The 24,974-nt window shown below is 42.6% G+C and overlaps 1 protein-coding gene across 1 annotated transcript in view; it reads right to left on the minus strand.

Moving 5' to 3' along the window:
• Positions 1-2: 2 nt before the first annotated feature.
• Positions 3-24,974, minus strand: part of POLR2B (RNA polymerase II subunit B) — a 32,517-nt gene continuing 7,545 nt past the window's right edge. The window contains exons 8-25 of the mRNA XM_070938463.1: positions 18,858-19,054; positions 17,278-17,397; positions 14,290-14,476; positions 13,046-13,189; positions 12,205-12,344; positions 12,006-12,117; positions 11,472-11,626; positions 7,147-7,345; positions 6,857-7,025; positions 5,774-5,870; positions 5,267-5,361; positions 4,666-4,916; positions 4,482-4,571; positions 2,852-2,959; positions 2,276-2,389; positions 2,024-2,184; positions 1,366-1,561; positions 3-261 (exon numbers count right to left, since the gene is read on the minus strand). Of these exons, the coding sequence (XP_070794564.1) occupies positions 172-261; positions 1,366-1,561; positions 2,024-2,184; positions 2,276-2,389; positions 2,852-2,959; positions 4,482-4,571; positions 4,666-4,916; positions 5,267-5,361; positions 5,774-5,870; positions 6,857-7,025; positions 7,147-7,345; positions 11,472-11,626; positions 12,006-12,117; positions 12,205-12,344; positions 13,046-13,189; positions 14,290-14,476; positions 17,278-17,397; positions 18,858-19,054 (2,625 nt within the window). The 3' untranslated portion in view covers positions 3-171. The remainder of the gene's footprint in view (positions 262-1,365; positions 1,562-2,023; positions 2,185-2,275; positions 2,390-2,851; positions 2,960-4,481; positions 4,572-4,665; positions 4,917-5,266; positions 5,362-5,773; positions 5,871-6,856; positions 7,026-7,146; positions 7,346-11,471; positions 11,627-12,005; positions 12,118-12,204; positions 12,345-13,045; positions 13,190-14,289; positions 14,477-17,277; positions 17,398-18,857; positions 19,055-24,974) is intronic.

The following is a 24,974-nucleotide window of genomic DNA, read 5'->3' on the forward strand; positions in this document are numbered from 1 at the left end:
GCGAATGTCTGGACAGCTTTTATTTCTATTTACATAAAGCATGAAATTCACACATTCAGAATCTGAAAAAAAAACTTCCAATAAAACACAACAGCTGTTGGGATTTAAAACACATTTAAAAAGTAAGTTTAAAGCAATAGGAATTTCAGGAAAAGGTGAATTGTTTGACGACTACACACTCATCATTCGAGGTGCAATACTCATTGACATCAGTTCTTGGAAAAGTAGTTTGCAGGCATATGGCATCCTCACCAGAGAAATCTGAAAAAAATGAGATTAACCATGTTAGCAAAAACATTTCAGAAAACATTCTATATCTTTACTTTTAAAAAACCCCACATATGGGGTTAGGGAGCTCAGAAAAGCACACCATGAAATTATTTTTAAAAGGCTTCAAAGACTGTGAAAGTAACAGAGATAAAAACATCTTGGGAACAAGTTGGGAAATGTGAGAAAATTTAGAAAGGCACTCTCAGTACTGGCCAAGCTTCACTGGAGAGGTGTGATGGAATATGTACCTGGAGGAGCAATGAAGGAAGAGTTTGGCAACACAGAACTTTCCCAGAGAGAGGCACAGATTAAGACACTGCACAAGTAGAAAGGGAGGGGGAGGAGTTCAGGGTAGCCACACTGCAGAATCTCTCAGGATATAACTAGTATGTTAGTAGGTTGTAGATTGTTTGGCAAGGTTCTGTCTATTAACTGTAAGCAAATAGGAGACTGAACTTGATTGCATTTCATTGTGTCCTCTCTGGGCCTGGGCCTGATAAAAAAACTATGTACAGCATGCTGCAGACAAGAAAGCCAATTTCTTCAATGTCAACTCCCTCCTAACCTGGACGAGGAAGGATTTAAAGATGATGTAACCATTGAGTATTAGGAGTTCCAGGATATTGAAGTGTACATTAAAGGGGCCCTTGACCTCCAGCCAACCGTTGTTTGGAATCTGAGTCCTCTTTCTCCCACATACACACAAAGAGACACACAACCCTATTTACAGTATGTCAATATGAAATGAAGTAGAACTTGTCATCATCATAATTTAAGTATTAAAAACATACTTTAAAAGCAAAGATTATTATGGCCAGAAAAATAAAATGACATTTTGTAAGAGAACAGCATTTTCAGCATTTTAAAATTCAGTGGCATTATTTCAGAAATTTTCATAACTCTTCTGAATGGATGGGAGAGTTTTATGCTCCCCTTCTTGCAGCTAGTGACTCTGATTATATTGTATTCATGGTAGATAACAGCGTAGACAAGTATTGGAAAAAGTGCCTCAAGGTGAGATGAAGATAAAAGTTAAAAAGAATGAGAGAAGAATGAAATGGAATGGGCAGCATTTTCCTACCCTCTTTTACATACCTGTGTCTTATTACGACAACCCCTGCATTCATAGGTGTGGGTCCGGGTGTTTGCTATTGCCATTAGCCCGCACAAGTTGCATACATGAACCTGATATGGATCTGAGGCTTCAAACAATCTTTCCCTTAGGAACTGCGCTGCTCCATGAGCAATCTGACAGTCTCGTTCCATCTCTCCAAATCGAAGACCTCCATCGCTGTGGGGAGAAAAAAATCAAGTTCACTTTCTTATTTTTCCAAGTTAGAAAAACTACCCAGTTAATGTAAGAAGCTATTAGAGGAGAAGCCAGCTCATGTACCAAAAATGCTCCTAATGAAATGAAGTCTTAAAAAACAAAACATACCAGAAGTTCCAAAGAAGTGCTACATATACACATTGTCAATAGAAGACCGGCTAAGGAAAATATTTTTTTAAAAAAGACAATATATTTCTCGACAATATATTTTAACACTCCCATCTGGGCTCCTGGCATTTCTGGTCTTATTATTTTTCTAGCCCTCATAGTTGCAAATAACATCACTAAAAGCTATGAAAAGGCTTAGGGAAATCTCAGAAACTAGTGGCATTTTCTAGTAAGATTTCTAAGGACTGTGGCTTCAATACTTTGCTGAAGTAAAGACAAATTGGAAAGCATAATAAGCAGGCATCTATTTCTTACCGAGATCGACCCTCCATAGGTTGCCTGTTAAGGATCTGAATAGGTCCTCTTGCCCTGGAATGAATTTTATCATCTACCATGTGTTTTAGTCGCTGATAGTAAGTGGGGCCAATAAAGATCTGTGATGTGATTTTGCGACCAGTAAAGCCATTGTACAGAACCTGCAAAAAGTAATTGCTCCTGTTATAATAGCATATCAATGCAGGGAACAGACAGAATGAGACCTGTCACTCATTCATTGTATCAGATTACCTCATTTCCTCTCAGATGATACCCGTAATCAGAGAGCAAGTTTGAAATCTTCTGCACGTTGACTGCATCATTAAAAGGTGTAGCATCACCTATCTCTCCTTTATTTGCTGATACCTGGAAAAGGGAAAGCAAAGACTAGCAATCATTACACTATTCCCCATAATAACTGTCTAAAATGAAACTGGGAAGATTATATTCTAACTCCCATTGAAGTGTAGAGCTCACGGAGTCACTTTACTTAAACTGAAGGGCTTCTGCAAGTCAAAAATCCGAAGAATGGGGACTATGTAGTACTTACTCTGACTTCTTTGGAGAAAGAAAAGAGTAAACATAAACTAAACATTAAAAGAATTTTAAATCATATTATGCAAATTTAGAGATTGTGTTTCCCCAGGATCTAGATTAATGCCACGGGCCAGAGAGTTAGCTTTTTAATCTGAAAATAAAATGGCTCCAGATTGCAAGAGATAAAAACTGATTCAACCTTGGCTGGGTATGCTAGAGTCAGAGATGACCCTGGAAGCTCTCAAAGAGAGCATGATGGAGAATATCTCAGTTCCAAGCAGCGAGACTTACCTTTCCTTGAAGGCATTCAATCAAGTGACCAATGGTCATTCGCGAAGGGATAGCGTGGGGATTGATAATTATATCAGGAGTGATACCTTCACAGGTAAATGGCATATCCTAAAAATGAAAACAGATCAAAATCATACCGTTTTCTATAGCACCATTTTTTCTTGATTATAGTTTGCTTAAGCTATAAGTCTTGCTGGATTTTTTTTTGTATGATATAAGTCACAAAATAAACTGTACAACCTCTTTATTCTGTCAGGTATTTGATCAATTATGAATTTCCCACTATACTGTATATACTCATGGATAAGAGTTTAAGTGCCATCATACACTTTTTTAAAAAAAGGAATTCGACTTATCTGCAGATGGGCTCATCACTGAGCAAAGGTAAGTCTTGTTTAATAACCATAATTGAGACTGGCAAATCAGTCCTTAAGCAAATCAGTCTTCAAATCAAAACTCATGACCACAACTGTGGTTAAGATTTTACTTCAGTTTACACTTGCTTTATAACATCAGAAGGATATAATCCTAAACAGCCAAAGAGCCCAAAAAGAAGGAAAGGTTTCCAGAATTTGACTCTCAAGGAAGCTATTAAAAAGGGCAAATGTTAAATCCGCTTTCCCTCACTCCCCATCCTTTGGATTGCTCATCCCAGCACTGGGATAATTAGCAAGAAAATTGATGTTCGAATTTACTTTCATTGGAGAGGGATTACATGGGAATAAGCAGACAGATGAATGCAATTTCCCAGGAAGCAAAGAAAAGCCCTTAGTGTGAAACTGATTCATGTTTCGTCAACTTCAGGGAGCAGCTGGAAAATCTGCCTTAGCACTTTTCAGGGACATGCTGCACTGGGGAGAAAAGAAAGTCAGGAAGAGAGAGCTTACTTAGGCAATCTCTCTGCTCTGCAAGTGGTGATGGGAGGGAAAAAAATGGGTCAGGCACAGGACAACACATACTGACTTAATGGTAAACACATGACTGAGATACTGCAGGCATTAGTTGCAAAGTTACATGTCTATGGAGATTCTGTCATCCAAGTCATGGTTGTCCCAAAGGTGCTTTTTCAAGAAGCAACTGGACTTTCTGTTTTTTCTTTGAAGACATTTCGCTTCTCATCCAAGAAGCTTCTTCAGCTCTGACTGGATGGTGGGGAATGGAAGGATTTATACTTCTTGCAGACAGCTGGTCATTTGCATTCTTTTTGCGAGCTGTTAAGGCCACCTGGAGGTTTACCTGTGTTGTCAGGGTCACCTGAGTAGTGCAAATGGGTGTGGAGCCTTTTTGGAACTGTTGAAAGGACTGTGTTGTAGCCTGGAGATAGATGATGTCATATCCCTCCCCCTCTGTTGAGAGAGGGCTGTTCAATCTATGTCAACTATGTCAAAATTGAACAGCCCTCTCTCAACAGAGGGGGAGGGATATGGCATCATCTATCTTCAGTTTATAACACAGTCCTTTCAATAGTTCCAAAAAGACTCCACATCCATTTGCACTAGTCAGGTGACCCTGACAACACAGATAAAGCAACTGATATATTCTAAGTAGAGTAAAAACCAAGGCAATATTTCAAATCCAATTAGCTAAGCATGATATCCTCTACATCAAAAACAAAATTGGAGACATTTACCTCTTGCCTGTATTGGATACCACAGGTACCTTTCTGACCATGTCTACTAGCAAATTTATCTCCAATCTGTGGTATTCGGACAGACCGTACCTGGAGAGATAAAATAATAATAATCTATTACACCAACTATTCACAAATGTTGGATTTATTCTTGCCGACACATTTGCATAACTCCTATACTTACTCTTATTTTACAAAACTTGTATCCTTCCTGATTCAAGGTAATCATGACCTGATCAACAATACCAGTTTCACTAGTTCGTAGAAAAGTGCTGCAATCCCTTTTAGTGTAGCGACGATTGGTGCTCTCCAGTTCGTCTTCGTTCTCAGGCAAAGTTACTGTCTTGCCAATGATGACATCATCTCCTGAGACACGTACGCCAGGTGCAATCAAACCATCATCATCCAGCTTGTCATAGATGGCATGCCTCATCCCTGAAAAAAGAAGAAAACGTTATGTGCTTCCAAATCAGGGCTTCTGCTTGTTCCCCTTTTCCAATAGGATCACATTTCAAAGCTAATACTGTTTTGTGTTTACTCCAGTGCCATTCTGAATTTAGAAAGAAAAATCCATTTCTGCTAGATCCTCTTTTTAGACTAATGTTACATATGCACTGTGGTCATCAGTGACAATGACAGGTAAGGCAGGATCACTCACTTGTAACCCCTGTGAAATCATATTCTTCTTTGCAAATAGCATAAACATATGAAACCTAGGAAATTCTATTACTGTATCTACTGTTTCTGTCTTCATGATGTATTCCTGATCACTGTCTATGTCTTACCCTGGCATGTTTCACGACTAGGTTTCTCAAACACTTCTTCTTGGTCGTATCCTTTTTTGGACTCCTGTTCTTTATAAGAGCGATAGAACACAGATCTAATGGATGAGAGAAGTGACACTATCAGCTCCAAGTCAGACAGCACTCTCTTAGTTCAGGTTGAGACATGATCTAACATTCTTCAGCAGCAGGGCAAAACATGACGACGTGCTGACATACATTAGCAAAATATCCACTCGAGTTTCGAAGCCTATGGACTAAAATCACCACAACTAACCTTTAATCTAAAAGTGTAGCAAAAAGTTAAGTTTCCAACAACAAAAGAAAAGAAAAATACTTGATGACTAACACCTATAGAGAACCATTGAAATCTTTGATACAACAGAATACTGCAAAAAGCATACCAAGAATGCTTCAAAGCTAGTGGCCTATTTCTTATAAGCATGTGAAATAGTTCTTTAATAGGGAAAGAGAAATGTGGCAAGATGTGAAATATTTAACAAGCCAAACCTGAAAAACCCTCTGTCAACAGCAGAGCGGTTCATGATAACAGAATCTTCTTGATTATATCCTGTATATGAAGCTATGGCGACTATAGAGTTGATGCCTGTAAAAGATTCAAGAACACACTTCAATTATACACATATTATTTTCACTTTACAGATTGAGTATTAATGCCAAATGAACTCTAATTTCTCAGTAATTATATGGGTTTTCTACAGCATGATGGGATGAGCTTATAAACACACCCAGTGACCTCCTATGTTGTTATGCCTGGTGTTATCAACAGAAGATAGAATTTCTGAGGAACAGGTGTGGAATTTGCTTACAATTTCACATGTTCCTTCAACCATGTCCTTGAGAATTGTCTCCAAATCCTGTTAATTTGCTATCCATATTCAAAGACTGGACCATCTTGAGCATAAACATTTCAAGAATTTAAAACTGGCTAATTAGATCATAGTTGAAACTTTTATAAATACTTTATGCTTGTTAAAATTGAAAAACAAACAGTGCAAAATGTAATAAGAATGTGCACACCCAAATATAAGCAATAACTGAGATAGATATGAACAAGATACAGAAACAGAAAGAATGCACCTAAGGAATACAAATTACAATTTTGACCACTGCCTTACTACAGTTTATGCCAAAAAGTACTATGCTCTGACAAATATATTAAACAAGCAGGGCTAATTTAAGAAGCAAGCTAAGAAATATTTCAAAGTTGTAATGCTTTTCCTTTGTGATCCAGACACACTGGTGCTAATGCTTTTCAGTGTATTAATGAAACCTAATTGATTAAAAATATAGGGAAAAGTTATATTCTTAAATGAGGTAAACTTCTCAATACCAGTATTGAGATCCCACAGCTGCCATTGCTAAATCATCAATTAATAAATATTAAATCATCAAATACAAAAAAATAAAAAAAGCCCCACATCTCAGTGAAAATTCATTATTGGTATTCCGGAAATGAATAGTTACAGTAACTTTAAAAAAAGGCACTTTGGCATATCTCTTTAAGAAGTGGATTGCTTCTCTAAAGGTTGAGGTTTTATCCTTGCACTAATCAGCAACTTGCAATCATACCTGCTGGCAACTCTCTGAACCTCAAATATTCCATAGACCGTGTGGTCACAAGGGGCTTCTGAGGATAATATAACACATGGGCCAGTGTATCCATACGGACATGGAAATTAGTGATATAAACTCCCATGGCTTGTTTTCCCATAGCAGATTGGTATGTATTCCTAGGAGACTATTAAGAAAGGAGAAAATGTGTTAGGAATGGGAAAAAACCTTCAAAATTAATGCATAATATTATTCAATCAAGTCATAAACTCTTAATTTAAAATATTATAAAATAAAGTCCAACAAACCTGATTGTGATCTGGAAATGGAATAATAGATGCACAAACTCCTAGAATCATGGAGGGGTGAATCTCACAGTGTGTATATGTGGAACAATATGCCACACCTTTCTCCTGCAAATCATCTGGAGTCATTGCCAGCATAACAGTCTCCTCTTCTAGAGTGTCAATGTATTCTACTACACCACTGGCCACCAAATCCTGCCAGCTAAACAAAATGAATTTTAATTAATGCAACTACATAGAGTTCTAAGAACAAACTTGAAAATTTATATCTGAAAATACGTATCATTCAGTGTAATGAAAAACTAAAAGTATAAGCATGCACATATTACCCATAATTTTGCCCCTTCAGGTACAATAGGCATTTGCTCCATTCCTTCATTAGTTTATGGTTTTGTTTTGTTTTTGCTTAATGCATATACTGCAGAAACCAACGTCTTGATTCCTTAGAATTTCTAAACTTGCCGTCTTAGCCGTCTAACCGACTAAAATTAAAGTGTACTGAATATTGTCCACACTCAACTCTGAACATAAGAATTTGTGATGAACCCATTGATCTAGCTGGCTGTCAAAAGATGGTGGCAAAAGGAAATGTCAGTGTTCCAAATTAGGCTTTCTTCCAGTGCTGACATAACAAGATGAACTTTTACCTAGTTTTGTATGTTACAGATAGTGTTTCCTGGGAGACGAGGGTGGGGGCTACATTCCTGTGAAAAGAACGTGCCGGGAGGTAGAGATGGATCTGCATGATGGCCAATGGGACATTGGGGTTGGAGAGCGGAAGAGGAGGGGGTTGGAAGGAGGGGCCAGTTTGGCTGCAATTAGAATCAGGAATGTCGGCTTTTTATGTTCTTAAATAAAAATGATTCATTAGAGACTCTGCGCTTGAAAATGAAACTTATTTAAGATAGCACCGAAACCTGACAGACAGCCAAACTCTCCTCCAAATCCAGGCTGGCTGAGTTTAAATCATCCCGTTCCCTCCCAGACATCTGGTCGGACGGACTATGGCTGAAGCCAAGCTCTAGGAGGAAAGCCTGCTTCAAGAAACGGGAGGAGCAGAAGCGGTCGTGATTCCAGCCAACTTGGAAAATACAAAGGTAAAAGATAAAGAAAAACCCCTAAGTGAATTGGGAAGGGCGAGCTGGGGATGGGAATGGCAGTGAAGCCCAGACAAGGCAGCACCTCCCCACTCCAGGATGAGAGACGAGGCAGAGGACTACCAACACCAAGGCTGGCCCTCCAGAGCTCAGCACAGAGAGGAGAGGGCAGAGAGGGAGGAACCACCCCAGTTCAGAGGGAAGTTCGATGGTGACCCAGACAACCTCGCCCAATTCCTCGATTCAGCTGAGATATACATAGAGCGGTTCGGACACCTCTACCCTTTCCCCAGAGCCCTAGTGAATGCTATCTTGGAAGGGCTGGAGGGAGAAGCAAAGAGGTGGTCAGCATCACTCTACAAATACAGGGCCCCCCAGCTACAAGATGCGGATGGGTTCTTGCAACTATTGAGAGCCCGTTATGAGGAGGAGGAGGAGGACCCCTATGTGGAAGACGAGCTCAGAAACCTAATGCAGAGGGGGAAGCCTATCAGAGAGCATATCCGTGAATTCAGGAGAGTCATTGGGACACTGCCTCCCCTACCAGAGCAATTGCTGGTGTATTTTTTTAGAACAAGCCTAGATAAAAGAATTTCCCAAGTGACTGCCTATCGTGACATCCCAAACCGACTCGCTGAATGGTTCCGGGTAGCGATAAAAGTCGACAGAGGGCTGCGGGCGAGTGACATGTCAAAACCACCAGAGGGAAAGGAGAGAGGCCGACCAGACCAGGGGCCACTCAACAGACGAGAAACCCCAACATCACAGCCCTCCTACAGACCAACTGCCCCACGGAGCCCACTGAAATGCTACAGATGTGGAGGAAGCGGCCACATAGCAGCAAGATGTGGAACGCCTAGACCGGGACCAGCTCCACCGCCCAAAGCACGACCGGAACGAGGGCCCAAGCGCGTCACCCACGTACCGCGGGAAGCTCCCCAAATCCCTGAGTTTTTCGCTCATCTGACCGAAACCAGAGGAATCCCAGAGGAGGGAGATCAGTCCCCCGAACCCTATGACACGGAAGACGAAGGCGAGGATGACCCGATGGTGAGTGGCATGGATTTTGTTCCCATGCCAGAATACCCGAGGGAGCCCCCTTCCTCAGTCAGTTTGACCGACTGGATGGCAATGTTGAGACAAACTTGGGAAAATGTTAAGAGGGCGCTGGCAAAGGCGGCTCAATCTTATAAGGACCAAGCAGACAAGCACCGAACTCCCCAAAGACCATTTCAGCTGGGAGAGAAAGTTTACCTCTCCACCAAGTACTTGAGACTTAAGACTCCCGAGCAGGAAATTGGGCCCAAAATTTATAGGACCATTTCCTATAATAAAAATAATCAACCCCGTTACAGTGCAATTTGCAGTTGCCACGGCTTTTGGGGAAAATTCACCCCGTTTTTCACAGTAGCCTTCTAAAACCTGTAGTGGGGTCTACTTTAAGGCCAACTCCACGTGAACCCCCTGGGCCCCTGGTTGTTGGGGGCCAAACGCACTACGAGGTGCAGCGGATTCTTGATTCAAGATGGCACAAGGGGCGCCTTCAGTACTTAATTAAATGGAAGGGTTACCCATTGTCAGAGGCTTCCTGGGTGAAGAGCGCAAACATCCAAGCTGATCGCCTTATAGCAAAATTCCATGCAGACCACCCGGGAAAGCCAGGAGGGGGGGGTGCACAGCCGGGGAGAGGCTGATGAGACTAATCTTGTTGTGTTTTTCCCTATGGGATAGGTGATGTCGCAGAAGTGAAGGGAGAGGGGCCGGATGTCAGTGTTCCAAATTAGGCTCTCTTCCAGCGCTGACATAACAAGATGAACTTTTACCTAGTTTTGTATGTTACAGATAGTGTTTCCTGGGAGACGAGGGTGGGGGCTACATTCCTGTGAAAAGAACGTGCCGGGAGGTAGAGATGGATCTGCATGATGGCCAATGGGACTGGGGTTGGAGAGCGGAAGAGGAGGGGGTTGGAAGGAGGGGCCAGTTTGGCTGCAATTAGAATCAGGAATGTCGGCTTTTTATGTTCTTAAATAAAAATGATTCATTAGAGACTCTGCGCTTGAAAATGAAACTTATTTAAGATAGCACCGAAACCTGACAGGAAATCTCTAATGCAGGGATGTCAAACTCGATTTCATTGAGGGCCGCATCAGGATTGGGTTTGACTTTGGGGGTGGGGGGCGTGGCCAGCTTGATATCACTCATGTCGGGGGCACCTATGGTGGCCAAGTGCTAAAGCAGGACTTCCCTCAGACCTTCCCTCCCTCTCATTATAATCTCCTTTTCTCCTTTCTTCCTTCCTTCCTTTCCCTTTTTCTTCTTTTTCCTTCCCTCTTCATTCTCTTTTCTTCTTCCTTCCCCTCTTTCCTTCTTTTTCCTTCCTTGCTCTCTTCCCATCTTTTCTTCTTTTTCTTTGTCTTTCCTCTTTCCCCTTTCCTGTCCCTTCTTGGATGCTCAGGGGAAATATTTCTTCCATTTTCACTGGAAGAGGTACCACAGGCCGGGCCGCTGTTTCCAGGACGGCCACACGGGCCACATCTAAGCACCCAGCGGGCCGAATTTGGCCCACGGATCTTGAGTTTCACACCCCTGCTCTAATGCAACCTGGGAAAGAGATAGGAAAGAGAAGTGCTGTAACATTAATAAGTTCACATACCATATATTCCCTGTATTTTGCAGCTTCCATATTTAGTATACAGTAACTCTAGCGATTTCAAAAACGCCTTTGTTGCTTTGATGAATGAACGGGAATTATAAAGAGGAATGTAAGCAGATATAAAAAGAACTACTTTTCGCAAGATCAGCAAATAGCTACTCTCTACCACATCCACTCTCCAAAATGGTGGCAGGACTTGTTCCTAGTAGCACTAGTAGACTTGTACTAGCAAAGTCAAATCACTCTTGAAAATGCCCAGCAAGTGTTTCAGACAAAACTGTTCTCATTCCTAAATCTGTACTCAGGAGGAAAGACTTTATTCACTTCTCGTATGAGTTGGACCTTAGTTTAAATCATCAATAACATAAACACTCTTTTCAATTTCTGCTCATTTCCACATAACATTTTAGCAGACACAATTATCTCCAGAGCTGAACTTGCTTGGTTATGAACTTTCTTTAGCTAATGATCCTTCCAATTAATGCCTGGAATTTTCTCTTCTCTTCCCATTTAAAGCATCTTTGAGGAAAGACAAGTACTAAATCCCACAAGTGGAGAATATTTGAGGATAACCCTACCTGTAGTTGTTATATTCACGTTCTTTCAATTGGTCAATATGCCTCTTCTTCAGTAACAATTTTTGTTTTTCCACAATTAGAAGTGGACGGCAGATCCTACCAGCATCAGTATAAATGCGAATTTCTCGTTCCCTGATATCTCTGATCATGGACACCTGCATGAGAAGACACAGTTCTCATAAACACTGACAGACAGATCAAAATATTGAAACACCATGTTTTCAGATGCCTCCCCACCCCCGAGATTTTGCAAGTTGTGAAAATGGTGCTCTTCAGGCAAGCTTTTGTAGCTTAATGGCGATTAACCAATCCTGATGTCAGATAAAAGCAACTGAGTATCTGAAGAGTCAAGATGAACATTCTGAACTACACATGGCCTTCAGAGAGATTATCACTCTGTTTTAATTCATCAAAATTATATAGAATTTAAATTAAATCACAAATCTTTTTTCTAGATCAACTTATTTTATTTATTTTATTTTTTGGTCTAGGTTAGCACCTTTATAGGTCAGTTGGAATTACAACAAAACTTACCTCTGATACAATGATGTCCATTTGCCGCCGCAGTTTTCTCAGCGTATTCATAAGTTGCTCTGGATCTTTGTGAATTCCAACCCAGCAACCATTCACAAATATTTTTGTGGCGCTTATGGAAAAAAGGGAAAGAGTTAAGCTACTGATTTAGAGTGAACCTTATAGAAGCTAATGGAATTACATTGTACTTGGTTCTTACTCTGCAATTGCTGCTGGGGAGATTTCTTCCAGGTTTTCCATACTCCATTCTTCTAAAAATTCCAGAATTGGGGATGGCTGAGACCCCACAGAAATATAGGCCATCAGAGCAAGGTTCTTCACAAGTCCCACAGCATGACCCTAAGAACAAATACAGGCTAAATTTTCAATCTTAACAAGCTCTATTATGCACAGACGTTCTGGCAGTTTTTGAAATTATAATAACATTTAAGAATCAAGACTGTTATATGAGAATGGATCCTGAGGCACATTTGGTGGAAGGCAAAACCTGTGAAACCCTTTTTTAAGATTTTGTGGAGCACCTTGTAATAATTGCCCTGAATTTTGGCAGTTGGTTTGTTAAAACATTCCTGCTATTCCAAGATACTGTAGAAACAATAAGGAAATGTGTGGCAAAAGCCCTAGAACAAACCCAATACTTTAAAAAAAAAATCCTGCAGGATTCTCCCAGAAATGGGAGAAAAGGAATATCCTAGCCTAAGAAAATATATTACTACCACGCTCATTGCAGCTCTTCCATAAATGTTCCTTGTGGCCAACAGAAATGTGCTTGCCGCTGTTCACAGATAACTCTGTTCACAAATCCTTCATGTTAACTTACTGGGTTTCATTACCAACCAATTTTAACTTGAGAAGAGGTTTAAAAATCTGAAAAGACACTCTACTAAATACTGCAGAAAAAGATTAGCTTGTCCTGTGCAAGCTAAATTATCCTATGCAAAGTAGCCTAATTCACATGGGAAAAACCTTACAGCTCCAATTTTTTAGAAAATCCCATTTACTGATGGTATAGAGACACTTAAATACAATCTTTGCATTACCTCTGGAGTTTCAGCAGGACAAACCATTCCCCACAAAGTGTTGTGCAACTGTCTGGGCTTTGCTAGTTTACCATCTCTTCCAATAGGCGAGTTTAAGCGTCGCAAATGGGAAAGTGTAGAAGCAAAGGTGAGACGATTCAATACCTGAAGAAATGCAATCAAGGACATTTTTAGGCTTTTCATAACATACGGAACCTAAATCTTGTTGTTATAAGGTCTAAAGGTTATGTTATCAACTATGAGGAATATGTCACTGACAGTTAATCACTGAGAGTGAGCTGGGCAGCCATACAAATTTTCTTAATAAATAAACAATTACAAATGTTTTATTTGCAATATTTATCACATATAATTTGAGCACCACATTTTACATTTACTATTAAGCATAGTTTACTTCTGAATTATTAAAGGACCAAAGAATACAATGGGCACTTTTAACGAAGAACAAAATCTAATGATTCTTTCAGGTGGACGTTTACTGAAATCCTTTAACAGTGCAATTTTATTTTCTTTTTAAAGGATTTATTCTCTGAACACTCTAATTTCTCAGCTAAATTTAATTTTCCTCACCCAGACAAGATTCATTCTACAATTCTTTTATAGCTGTAGCAAATTTCTTGGGCACCCCTAAAAGAATCACAACAAATCAGAGAGCCTCAGCCATTATCTGCAATGTGAAAGATGAGGAAATCTAAAAGTTTGAATTTTAAAAAAGTTTCTTCCCTGTGGATTAAAATATCATTTATTCCTCCCACCCATGCACTAAATATCTGCAATAACAAAGGAAATTATTTTATGTACTAAGCGGGAAGGAAGAGGCACAAGGAAGATATGCAGTGTAACTGTACTAAGAAAATTTTGGATAAAAGATCCATTTGGAAACAAATAATCTAATGCCAAAGAATAAGGACTGCTGCTGGTTGATGAAGAGGGTGGCTCCGGGTTAAGATACTGAGAAGAGAAGCTAAGGTAGAAGGAACAAAATGAAGGATGGGCAGAAAATGGGGCAAACAAGGCTAGTAAAGAACTATTTATTTAGGAAAGAACAATAAGGAAAATAAAATGAGCATTCTTATATTTCAGCCAACCCACTGAGGTAGAATTGCTGTCATTCTCTAAAAAGAATTAAGGTGATATAGCCATGTCTCTGCTGAGCTGATAACTTTAAAGAACCTACATTTGAATGGCAGGGATATCTAAAACAAAACACTCTTACACTTTTGCACAACAGACAATACACTTACTTGTGACACTCCAGCTCTAGCCTGGTGAGCTTTCTTCTGATCTCCCCAGTTGCCAGTTGCTAATGAATATTTCAAACCATCTGATATAATCCTTGTTTTAATTGCCAACTCCAAGTTAAAATCTTTGCCTCTGTCAATAAATTTCTGGGCATATATTCTAACTTCTTTCAGCAAATTCTTAAACATTCTGTTTAGGGAAACAGAAACATTGAATAACAATAAGTACAATTTTGCATATTTCCCCATAATCTTCCACATGCAATACTAAACCAAAAGGTCTCTATTTGCAAAAGATTAGCCACAGTTGAAACCAGATTGCAGTGGGACTAGCACTCTCAGAATGAATATCAGATGAATAATCTTTTCAACAATGCCAGAGCATTTAAATCACTCAGATACTATGAATCTGATTATCTTGACATTGTACAATGAAGCATTTGAAAAAAAAAAATCTGTACAACAGTTGTGTTTCAGAGAAAAATATTAAAACACCAGACTGAGGAGCAAAATCTTTCATGCCTTCCACTATTTTCTGTCTCCTTGATTACCTAAGCGCTATTTAGAAAGAAGAGTTGAGAACTGTTTCAAATAGTCTAGAAGAGCAATGTGTTTCAGTAATCATGATAATGTCAATTCTTCTGATAGTTAATGCAAAATTAAAGGGTCTCAACATGAAGATTTTATTGGATATAAAGTCAACAATCCTAGAAACGTACATTATTCTATTCTTCCAGGATAAGCAATATTTTGCAAAGAAGGGAAAAAAGATTAGAAAGCAAAAACACTAAAGGCAAGAGATAAAGGAAAGGGAAATTAATGTTAGTTTACAAATACACTATTAATTATAGCTTTCTATACCATTTTATCCTTGCAAACCAGCTTTGCTTCCATGCACCATCAATATATTGCCTTTTATCCTGCAACCTGCAGAATCAAATATGAAACTGTTTCAAAATAATTATGAGGTGTTGTGGCGAGATGTGCAGAAAGATATGGAGACTTGGAAAAAACTGCAGCTGTCTCTACTTGGAAGAATAGCAGCAGTTAAGATGAATATTTTGCCAAGATTTCTTTTTTTGTTTCAAATGATTCCGGTGCTTAAAAGCGATAAACAATTGAAAGAGTAGCAAAGTGGAGTGAATAAGTTTGTTTGGAACGAGAAAAAACCGAGAGTGAAATTAAAAATTATGCAAGATGTTCCAGAACGGGGAGGTCTTAAACTTCCAAACCTACAGTTATATTATGAAGCAGCAGCTTTATCTCAAGCAAGTGATTGGTTTGGAAGGAAAAAGACTGGAATATTGAATATAGAAAGTTTTGATCTTGAATTTGGATGGCATGCTTACTTATTCTATGAAAATAAAGTGGATAAAGTATTTAAAAGTCATATACTTAGAGACTCCCTGATGAAAGTTTGGAAGAAGCACCGACTCAAATGGGATTATAAAATACCGCTATGGCTGGATCTTGGTCATATTATTTGGAATACAAATATAATGTCACTCGGGGGGGGTTTATACAAAGAGGTTCTTTTTACAGATGCGGGCAGATGGCAGTTGAAGACATTAGAGACACTGTTGGATGAAGGGATTAACTTAACTTGGTTACAATATAATCAACTTCAACTGAGATGGAAAGAGGACCAAAAAACTGGTATTATGTTGCATGAGGAAGAATTGGTTAGACATATAAAAGAGAAAGGTCCAATGCATATTAAAAGGCTTTACAATGTCTTGTTAGAAAGAGATTCAGAAACTGAAATGGTTAAAGATTGTATGATTAAGTGGGCACAGAATTTTGAAGAACCAGTGATGTTGGAAACATGGGAAAAAATTTGGGTTCAGAATGTTAAATTTACACAGTCACAGAATTTGAGGGAAAATTTTTATAAAATGTTTTATAGATGGCATTTAGATCCTAAGAAATTGTCATGCATGTACCCTAATGTTCAGCCAAAATGTTGGAGATGTGATTGTTTAGATGCTACATATTATCATGTCTGGTGGACCTGCAAGGAAGTTAAAGCTTTTTGGATAAAAATTTGGTGGGTTATGCAGAATGTTTTGAAGAAAAAAATTCAATTTTCTCCACAATTGTTCTTATTGGGTATAGTTAAGGGTTTTACATTGGGTGAAACAAAGTTGATATTGTACATGATAACAGCAGCGAGATTATTGATAGGTAAATACTGGAAAAATGAAGCTTTGCCCACTATCGAGGAATGGACTTTGAAGATGGCCACTTTTGCAGAGATGGCGAAGATTTCAGCATACTTAAAAGATTGTTCACAAGAGACTTATGAATGGGAATGGAAAAAGTGGATAGAATATGTGCAGAACAAATATCAAACTAGGAAGTATCAAATAGCTTTTATTTGAAAATGTTATATTAAGATAGAAATATTTTAATTTAGTGAAGATGAAAAATTATAAGGGGGATGGAGGGGTTCAAGTTTTATATAAAGGGGTTTTTTTCTGATGTGAGTATATTGTGGGGAAGTCCGGGGGGAGGGGAGGGTTAGGGAGGATGAGGTTGGGAAGTTTGGGGTGGGTTGAGGGGGAGGGAAAAAAGGGGTGAAAATGTAATTGTAAAACTTTTGCAATATATATATATATATATATATTGCCTTTTATCCTCAAAACCTGACATTTTTCTCTCTTTGTGGGCCTCATTAATTAACCATAATATTATATTCCCAGTCTTTTCTGTCCTCTTGATCCATTCATTCTTCCTTCATATATTTATCTCACAATTTGATTTTCTAGGATCAAACCAACTCAAATGTATTTCTTTTGCACTGCTTTCATAAGTCACTTTTAAAAAAATTCAATCCACATTTAACCATCACCCATCTCTTATCCACAGATTACCCTGCAGGCCATCATATTCTATAGAGAAGTAAATATGTGTATTTTTACACATAACTTTTCAAAAAGGTGCAGTGTACTTACTCAATATAAAGTAATAATGACCCTCTGAAGTACTCACCCTCTGAAGAGGAAAGCAAGCAATGGTCCTGCCAGGTCAAGCCGCTTGTTGCCATAGTGATCCCTATCGTCTAGTTCCCGTCTCCCTAAAGCTGCTAGCAACAATCTATGAACCATGTACCTGAGAAACAGTGATTGACATAGATTACAGGAAGGTAGAAGTTCAGGTTTCTGGATTGTGTACATAATACAAGTCAGCAATTTACTCCTAAGAAAGGAATCTGCCCAATCTATCATCTATTCAGAAAATCAAATTGTTATCCCAAATATCTCACTCCATGTTATTTAAATTTGCTGCCAACGGTTTTCAAGCTGTAATGAGAGAATTTCAATTTTGTTTTTTTTATTACAACTCTTATCTAAATATGATTCATTTCTGGAGGATAACTGCAGCCTTTGATATTACTTCTTATACAAGTCCACAGCTAGTTCAACTCCCTTGAAATTATGCAGGATGAACAATTTATTTATTTATTTATTTTATTTATTACATGTATTTATATGCCGCCATTCTCCCGAAGGACTCACGGCGGCGAACACAAGTTAAGAAACAAGTTCAATAAAATCATAATTTTTTTTCTTTTTTTTAATTTTTTTTATTTATTTAAAACAATACATCAAAAAAAAAAGAAATAGTCAAACAAGTGATCGCGACAGGAACTTTACATGATATTTACACTTTCTACGGTATGTAGGTTTCAGTCAGATTTAACATATATTAAACATAATCCTGGTTATAAAATCATAATTTAATCCAAATAATTAACAATTCAACAGAACCAAGTCACTCTCCATTTTTTTAAAGCTCTTTCCACACAACGTTCCTGCTAAGATATCTCTTGTTGTTCTCACATTTGGAAATTGCTTACTATTTTATATTACATATCAATTAATTATACTGAGCCTCACTGCTTTCTAGGCAAGCCCTTCGATATGCTGCTTAAAATCATGAAGGACCAGGAATTTTGTAGATAAAAAAACCAAGATTATCTGTACAGTATTTGAGGAACCTTTAATTTATCTTATAAAATATTGTAAATAGATCAGTTTTCCTTTCCAAAATATTAATGAAGCACCAATAAGCTATTAAATAATAAACTATAATAAATAAATGGAATAAACAGGAATGCTGGTACTCAGGTCCTTCCAATACCACAGGCATTCAGAAACTTTCCACTGTACCTTCGATCACCTGCACTTAAATAAATTATAAATAATAAACTAATTAAACACTGGTCCCAGTGACCGATCCAAATTCGATTTCGCATCATTATCCTGGGGCATGTACATTTGCCTTCATTCGTAAAAAACACTAGTTGAGTTTAAAACAGCATTTCATTGCATCACACTGAGCCAGTAAATGAACTTTACAAATGTACTGGATCATAAATAAATATATTTTAAAATACTCACTCCCAAAGCAGCACCACTTTCCCCCCCAACAGACCTCTGACTTCATATTGCAAATATAAATCTCCCCTACCTGGAGTATTTTATCCATGTTGATTTCAACTGCCATAATCCCCATCCAATATGAGCACATAAACATTTACATGAATAGTATTCTTTAACACTACATACCCAAGAAAATAAGCCTTTTTAGTTTCACAGAAGTCACTGACACCAACATGTGGAAGCATCTCTTTCTGTAAGACTTCTTTGGCGTATTTGATTCTCTTCTCTTTAGTGACACCGGGCTTTGCACCTCTTGAACCAATGAAATTCAATGCAACGTTCTGTTCCTGAATGACAAATGCTTCATCCAAAGAGGGCTTAACCTATTGCACACATAAAAAGAAAAGGATCGTTGGTCTTACCTGATACGTTCCTTCTCGTTGAGTGGAGACAGCAGCCAGCCTGGGTAATGGTCATCCAATCAGCATGAAGGACTGAGTCAGCCAATCATTCTTAGTCCCGCCCTTGTTGCCGGGCAGGCCAGCTTTTGGCGAAGACTTGAAGGCAGACTCGGCGTGTGGGAAAGGAGAAACATCAGAAGATAGAGACAAGATAGAAACAAGCAAGGTCCAGCTCGAGAAGGGAGGGTCTGGCTGCTGTCTCCACTCAACGAGAAGGAACGTATCAGGTAAGACCAACGATCCTTCTCCATTGAGAGTGGAGACAGCAGCCAGCCTGGGACGTACCCAAGTTCACTGTCCCGTAAACAGGGGGGGATCATGCTGGACCACCGCAACCTCCCCGGCAACGACCCTTTGAAGGACCCGGCGTCCAAATGCGGCCTCAGCCGACGCAAACTGGTCGATCTTGTAGTGTCGAATGAAAGGTCCAGGGGAGGACCATGTAGCTGCCCTACAAATTTCCAGCAAGGGGGCCTGCGTCGCCCATGCAGCCGTCGTGGCCGTGCTGCGGGTAGAATGAGCCGTCAGCCTAGGAGGTCGTGGAAGAGAACGAAAGTCATACGCCGAAGCAATAGTCTGTCGAATCCAACGACCGATGGTAGCAGACGAGACCTTAGAACCCTGGGAGGTAGGCAAGAAGGAGACAAAAAGGGACTCCGATCGGCGGAAGGAAGACGTCCTTTTCAAGTAGATTCGCAGCGCCCGCCTGACATCAAAGGCATGCCAACACCGTTCACGGGCGTGAGAAGGCCGAGGACAAAAATCCGGTAGAATAATTTCCTGCGAACGGTGGAAGACAGAATTGACCTTCGGCACAAAGGTAGGGTCCAAACGGAGGACCACACGGTCTGCGTGGAACACACAAAGGTCCGAGCGAGAAGATAAGGCGGCGATTTCCGAAATGCGTCGGGCCGAAGTTATGGCCACCAAGAAGGCCACCTTGCAAGTAACAAGTCTGAGGCTGGTAGTCCTGATAGGTTCGTATGGGGGACCCGTGAGAGACTGCAAGACCAATGGAAGGTCCCAGGTCGGATATCGATGTAGCACAGGAGGGCGTAAGTTCTTGGCACCCCGGAGAAAGCGTCGGATCAAGGGGTGATGGGCCAGGGATGACAAGGAACCGCAGGTAAGAACAGAAGATAACGCTGCAACTTGCCGACGGAGAGTGTTAGGAGAAAGGCTCTGGGCAAGGCCTCTGTGCAAAAACATTAGAACATGGACAATTGAAGGTTGAAGCGGAGATACGCCGATTTGGGAGCACCAGGAGCAGAAGGCCCGCCAGGTGGCTGAATAAACTCGATCCGTAGATGGACGCCGGGAAGATTGTAAAGTGTGAATAACGTCCGCTGGAATGTGTATCTCCCTCAAGGAGCACCGCTCAACCTCCAAGCGGTCAGAGTGAGCCAGGCAGGGTCCGGGTGAGAGAGAGCACCCTGTGAGAGAAGATTGTCCACGAGAGGTAAGCGCCACGATGGGATCACCGACAGGGACACGAGATCCGCAAACCAGGGCCTCCGAGGCCAATGAGGTGCCACAAGGATCACTTCCGCCTGCTCGGATAGAATCTTGCGAATGACCCTGGGAATGAGGGATGTCGGAGGAAAAGCGTACAGAAGGCCCGAGGGCCATGCAGACCGAAGAGCGTCGACGCCGGCTGCCTGAGGGTGCGGGTATCGAGAGAAGAACAGTGGAAGCTGGGTGTTCTCGTGAGTCGCGAAGAGGTCGATTACTGGAAGGCCGAAGCGAAGACACAGGTCCCGGAAGACGCTCGGGTGGAGGTGCCACTCCGCATTGTCGATCAGCCGGCGACTCAGCCAATCCGCCTGGATGTTCTGAACCCCCGAGATGTGCTCCGCACGCAGCGAACACAGGTGGCGTTCCGACCAGAGACCCAACGCCATTGTCAACCTCAGAAGGGACCTCGACCTGGTGCCCCCCAGCCTGTTCAGATGCGCCTTGGCGGCGACGTTGTCCGTGAGGACGAGGACGTGGGTCCCGGAGATGAGATGACGGAACGACTTCAGGGCGAGGAAGACAGCCTGCAGCTCCAGCCAATTGATGGGGCGACGAGCCTCTGATGGAGACCAAGTCCCTTGAGCCAGCTGGCCTTGGCAATGAGCTCCCCAGCCCAGGAGGCTGGCGTCTGTCGTCACCACCACCCGTGGAGGTTCGAGGAAGTAGCAACCCGCAGCGAGAGCAGGAGAACGCCACCACCGGAGAGATCGGCGCACCGCAGGAGGAAGCGTGATCGGTTTCGATGAAGTACCCTTTCCCGCCTTCTGCAAAGGCAAGAGAAACCATTGGAGTTCCCTAGCATGAAGTTGAGCCCAGGGAACTATAGCTATCGCCGATATCATCTTACCTAACAGCTGGGACAGTACATAGGGGGAAACAGCCCGACGCCCTTCGACCTGAGCGACTAATCGCCTCAGGCTATCCTGCCTATCGGGGGAGAGGAAAACCTTACCCTCAAGAGTGTCAATCAGGGCACCCAAATGAACCAGGCGAGTGGAGGGAGTGAGATGGCTCTTCTCCAGATTAATGGAAAAACCATGGGCCGCTAACGTTTCTACCGTCAGACGTACATCTAAGGCAGCCTGCTGAGGTGAGGGGGACATAAGCAGAATATCATCTAGATAACATAAAAGGCGAACTGAACGAAGGCGGAGACTAGCCGCCAAGGCAGCGAGCACCTTTGTAAAAGTGCGCGGAGCTGACGAGAGGCCAAATGGTAGAGCCCTATACTGAAAATGCACCCCGCCATAACAAAACCTCAAAAACCTTCTATGGGAAGGGAGGATAGGAATGTGGAGGTAGGCCTCGGTGAGGTCAATGGAGGAAAGGAGATCGCCCCTCCGCACACCGTCAAGGATGGTCTTTAAGGATTGCATTTTAAATTTCCGGTACGCGACGTACCTGTTTAGGCGTTTTAGGTCCAGAATGGGACGCCACCCCCCCGATGCTTTAGGGACTAAAAATACCCTGGAATAGAACCCAGAGCCTTCCTGACCCGAGGACACAGGTTGGATTGCCCTGATAGCCAGGAGGTGCTGAACCGATGAGTCCATAAGGGACCGCTTCTCGAGGTTACGAGAAATCGGACAGCAGACGAAGGCGTTGGGGGGTGGAGCAACAAATTCGATAGCCAACCCAGATCTCAAGGTGGCGAGGACCCATTTGTCCGAGGTGGAATTCTCCCAGATGGTAGCGAAAAGGCCTAATCTGCCGCCAATGGGAGGATCCGGAATGCAATCAGCGACGGCGACGGGCGAAACGACCTCCTCCCCCACGAAAGGGCCGTTTAGAGGCAAACTGCCGTCCCCTAACTGACCTATCCTGTGGGCTCCTGGATCTAGCGAAGGGACCCTCACGTCGAAAGACAGAGAAGGAAGCGGAGGAGGAACCCCCCCCATCAGTACCTCGAGCCGAAGGACGAGACGGATAGGGAGAAAAACGGGACTCCCCTCTACGGTAGGCTGCGGCTAAAACTTTCTTTTTGTCTCTAGTCTCCGTAAGGAAGGGATCTAAGGCATCCCCGAAAAGCTTAGCTCCATGAAATGGGACAGACGCCAACCGCCATTTGTGCCTGGCATCCGCCTGCCAGTGTCGAAGCCAGACCAAGCGACGAGCCATGACAGAGGAAGCCAATGCTTTTGAAGCAAATCTGGCGGCGTTCAGTGTAGAGTCGGCAGAAAATTGAACAGCCGCGACTATCTTGTTTAAATCCTGTCGAATTCGAGAATCAACGGAAGGTAACTTTTCCTGTAATTGACGCAACCAGAGCAGCGTGGTCCGGTTGAAGAAGGAAGCCGTGGTGGCCGCCCTAATCGCCCAGGCAGAACTCTGGAAAGTTCTTTGAAGAACAAATTCGGAACGCCGTTCTTCAGGACGAAGACCCTCGACAGGCTCGCCAGGACCATTGACATTAGGGAGCAGAGCTGCAACAGGAGCGTCTATGGAGGGCAGCTGGAGAAGAGCATCGAGGTCCGGGGAGACAGGAAAATTCTTCTTGTCGTTAGATGAGGGAGGAGTAGCTGAGGCAGGAGACTCCCACTGGCGTTTAACTACGTCCAAGAAGAGAGGAGGCGTAGGAATTGAAGTAATAGTTCGAGCAGGCTCCGCAAACATGGGATCCAAAGGTCCCGAGGAGGGTTGAGCCGGAGCAGAATCAGCCGCAGGAGAAGATAAACGGGCCGTGTTGATGGCCTTGAACAGTAAGGATTTGAACAGAGCCTGCGGAAAAAGGCCAGTGAATGCCGGTTGGTCCGGCGGGAGGTTCTCATCCTCCGATAGGTCAGAGTCAGCGTAGTCCCCATCAGCCAGGGCCGAATGATGGCTTGAATAGGAACAAGACGGAGATTCGGGCCGCATGGAACTAGCGGGATCACGTGAAGAGTGCTCCAGAGAGACAGGAGAAGCAGACCTTACTGATCCTTGTCGACTCGACGAAGAAGACCGGGCAGCCAAAGACTTTTGAACAGCCGCTTCAATCATCTGCTGAAGTTGAGACGGGTTGAGTTGGTACGATACCGTGTCTGAAGAGGAAGCCGCGCCCGGATCCGGAAGAGGAGGATCCTGAGTGGTAGCAGGAACCGGAACCGGTGGATGAGTCATTGAATCAGAGCCCCACAAGTTGTCCTCAGAGACGGAAACCGGACAGTCCTGAAGAGACATCTGATCCGGTGTAGGAGGTCTGGACACCGGTGAAGGATCCGATGTCGTCGAAGCCGGAGGTGCTTGCGAAGGAATAGGAGTCAATTTGGCACTTGCCCTTTCACAGAGTTGAGACAAGACCTTGTCCCTCCGTTTCTCCACCTTGGAGGAAGCCGACAGGCTACGCTTGGAGTGATGGTGAGAGCGGGAGGAGCGAGAAGCCGGGGCAGGGGCCCCAGGGACCTCCTGGGCCGAGTCTTGGGAAGCAGACAAGGATTCTGATTGGCCAGCCGCAGAGGAACCAGCTTTCCGGCCATGTTTAGACTTGGATAGAGCCTTAGGCATCGTGGAAATTTCAAGGCAATTAAGTGACACAGGAGAGGGGGGGGCGCTTGGCTCCACAAAGGAAGTAGGTCCAGGGCAATGGGCCTGAATGGGCAGGAGGGAGTGTGGCAAACTCCACAGAAAGAAAGGGCCGCCAAATGACTAGAAACCTGCACAGTGACCACCAGTCCTAAAACGAGTTGCAGGTGAAGACTCAGCAATTGGAAACTGTGAGAACAAGACTCCCGGAGTGTGAGGAGACTGATGGCAGGGTGGTCGTTAAATGAGACCGGTCATAAGTTCGAGTCACTGAAGCGCAACAAAAGGGGGCGCGAAGCCCCTCCAGCAGCGGAACTGATGGAGCAGATCCGGGGCGCTAGGGCCAAGAAGAGGGGGCGCGAAGCTCCACTAGCTGAAAAGCTCAGTCACAGGCCTGGATTTCGTGTTAAAATGGAGGGGGCGCGAAGCTCCACAAGCCGAATTTGATTAGTCACAGGCCCGGTGTTAGCGCTGAGAGAGGGGGGGGGGCGCAAAGCTCCACAATATCACGGCGACGACGATCCAGGCCAAGCGCTCACTCCGCAGCACAGCACCAACGAGAAGGGAGCATAGGAGGCGATCCGCCGTAATTTGAGTCCTCCTCAGGCCGCTTGCCAGTAAAAAGGTAGAAGGAAACGGCGTGGTTTTCAGCGGTGGGAAAAGGTCCGTTTAAAATGGCCGACGCCACTCCCCGCGCTTTCCGAAGCCTCCCAAACAGCCGAGAAAGTGAAAAAAGGGCACGAGGGAAGGGCACAGGGAATCTAATTTCAACGAAAACCAGAGTTTTACAGCAAACCTAGAGGACTAGTAGGAGGGGAAGGCAGGA

The sequence above is a fragment of the Pituophis catenifer genome, unplaced genomic scaffold, assembly GCF_029215685.1.
Source record: "Pituophis catenifer annectens isolate HBS135680 unplaced genomic scaffold, rPitCat1.0.hap2 SCAF_2, whole genome shotgun sequence".
Taxonomy (NCBI): domain Eukaryota; kingdom Metazoa; phylum Chordata; class Lepidosauria; order Squamata; family Colubridae; genus Pituophis; species Pituophis catenifer.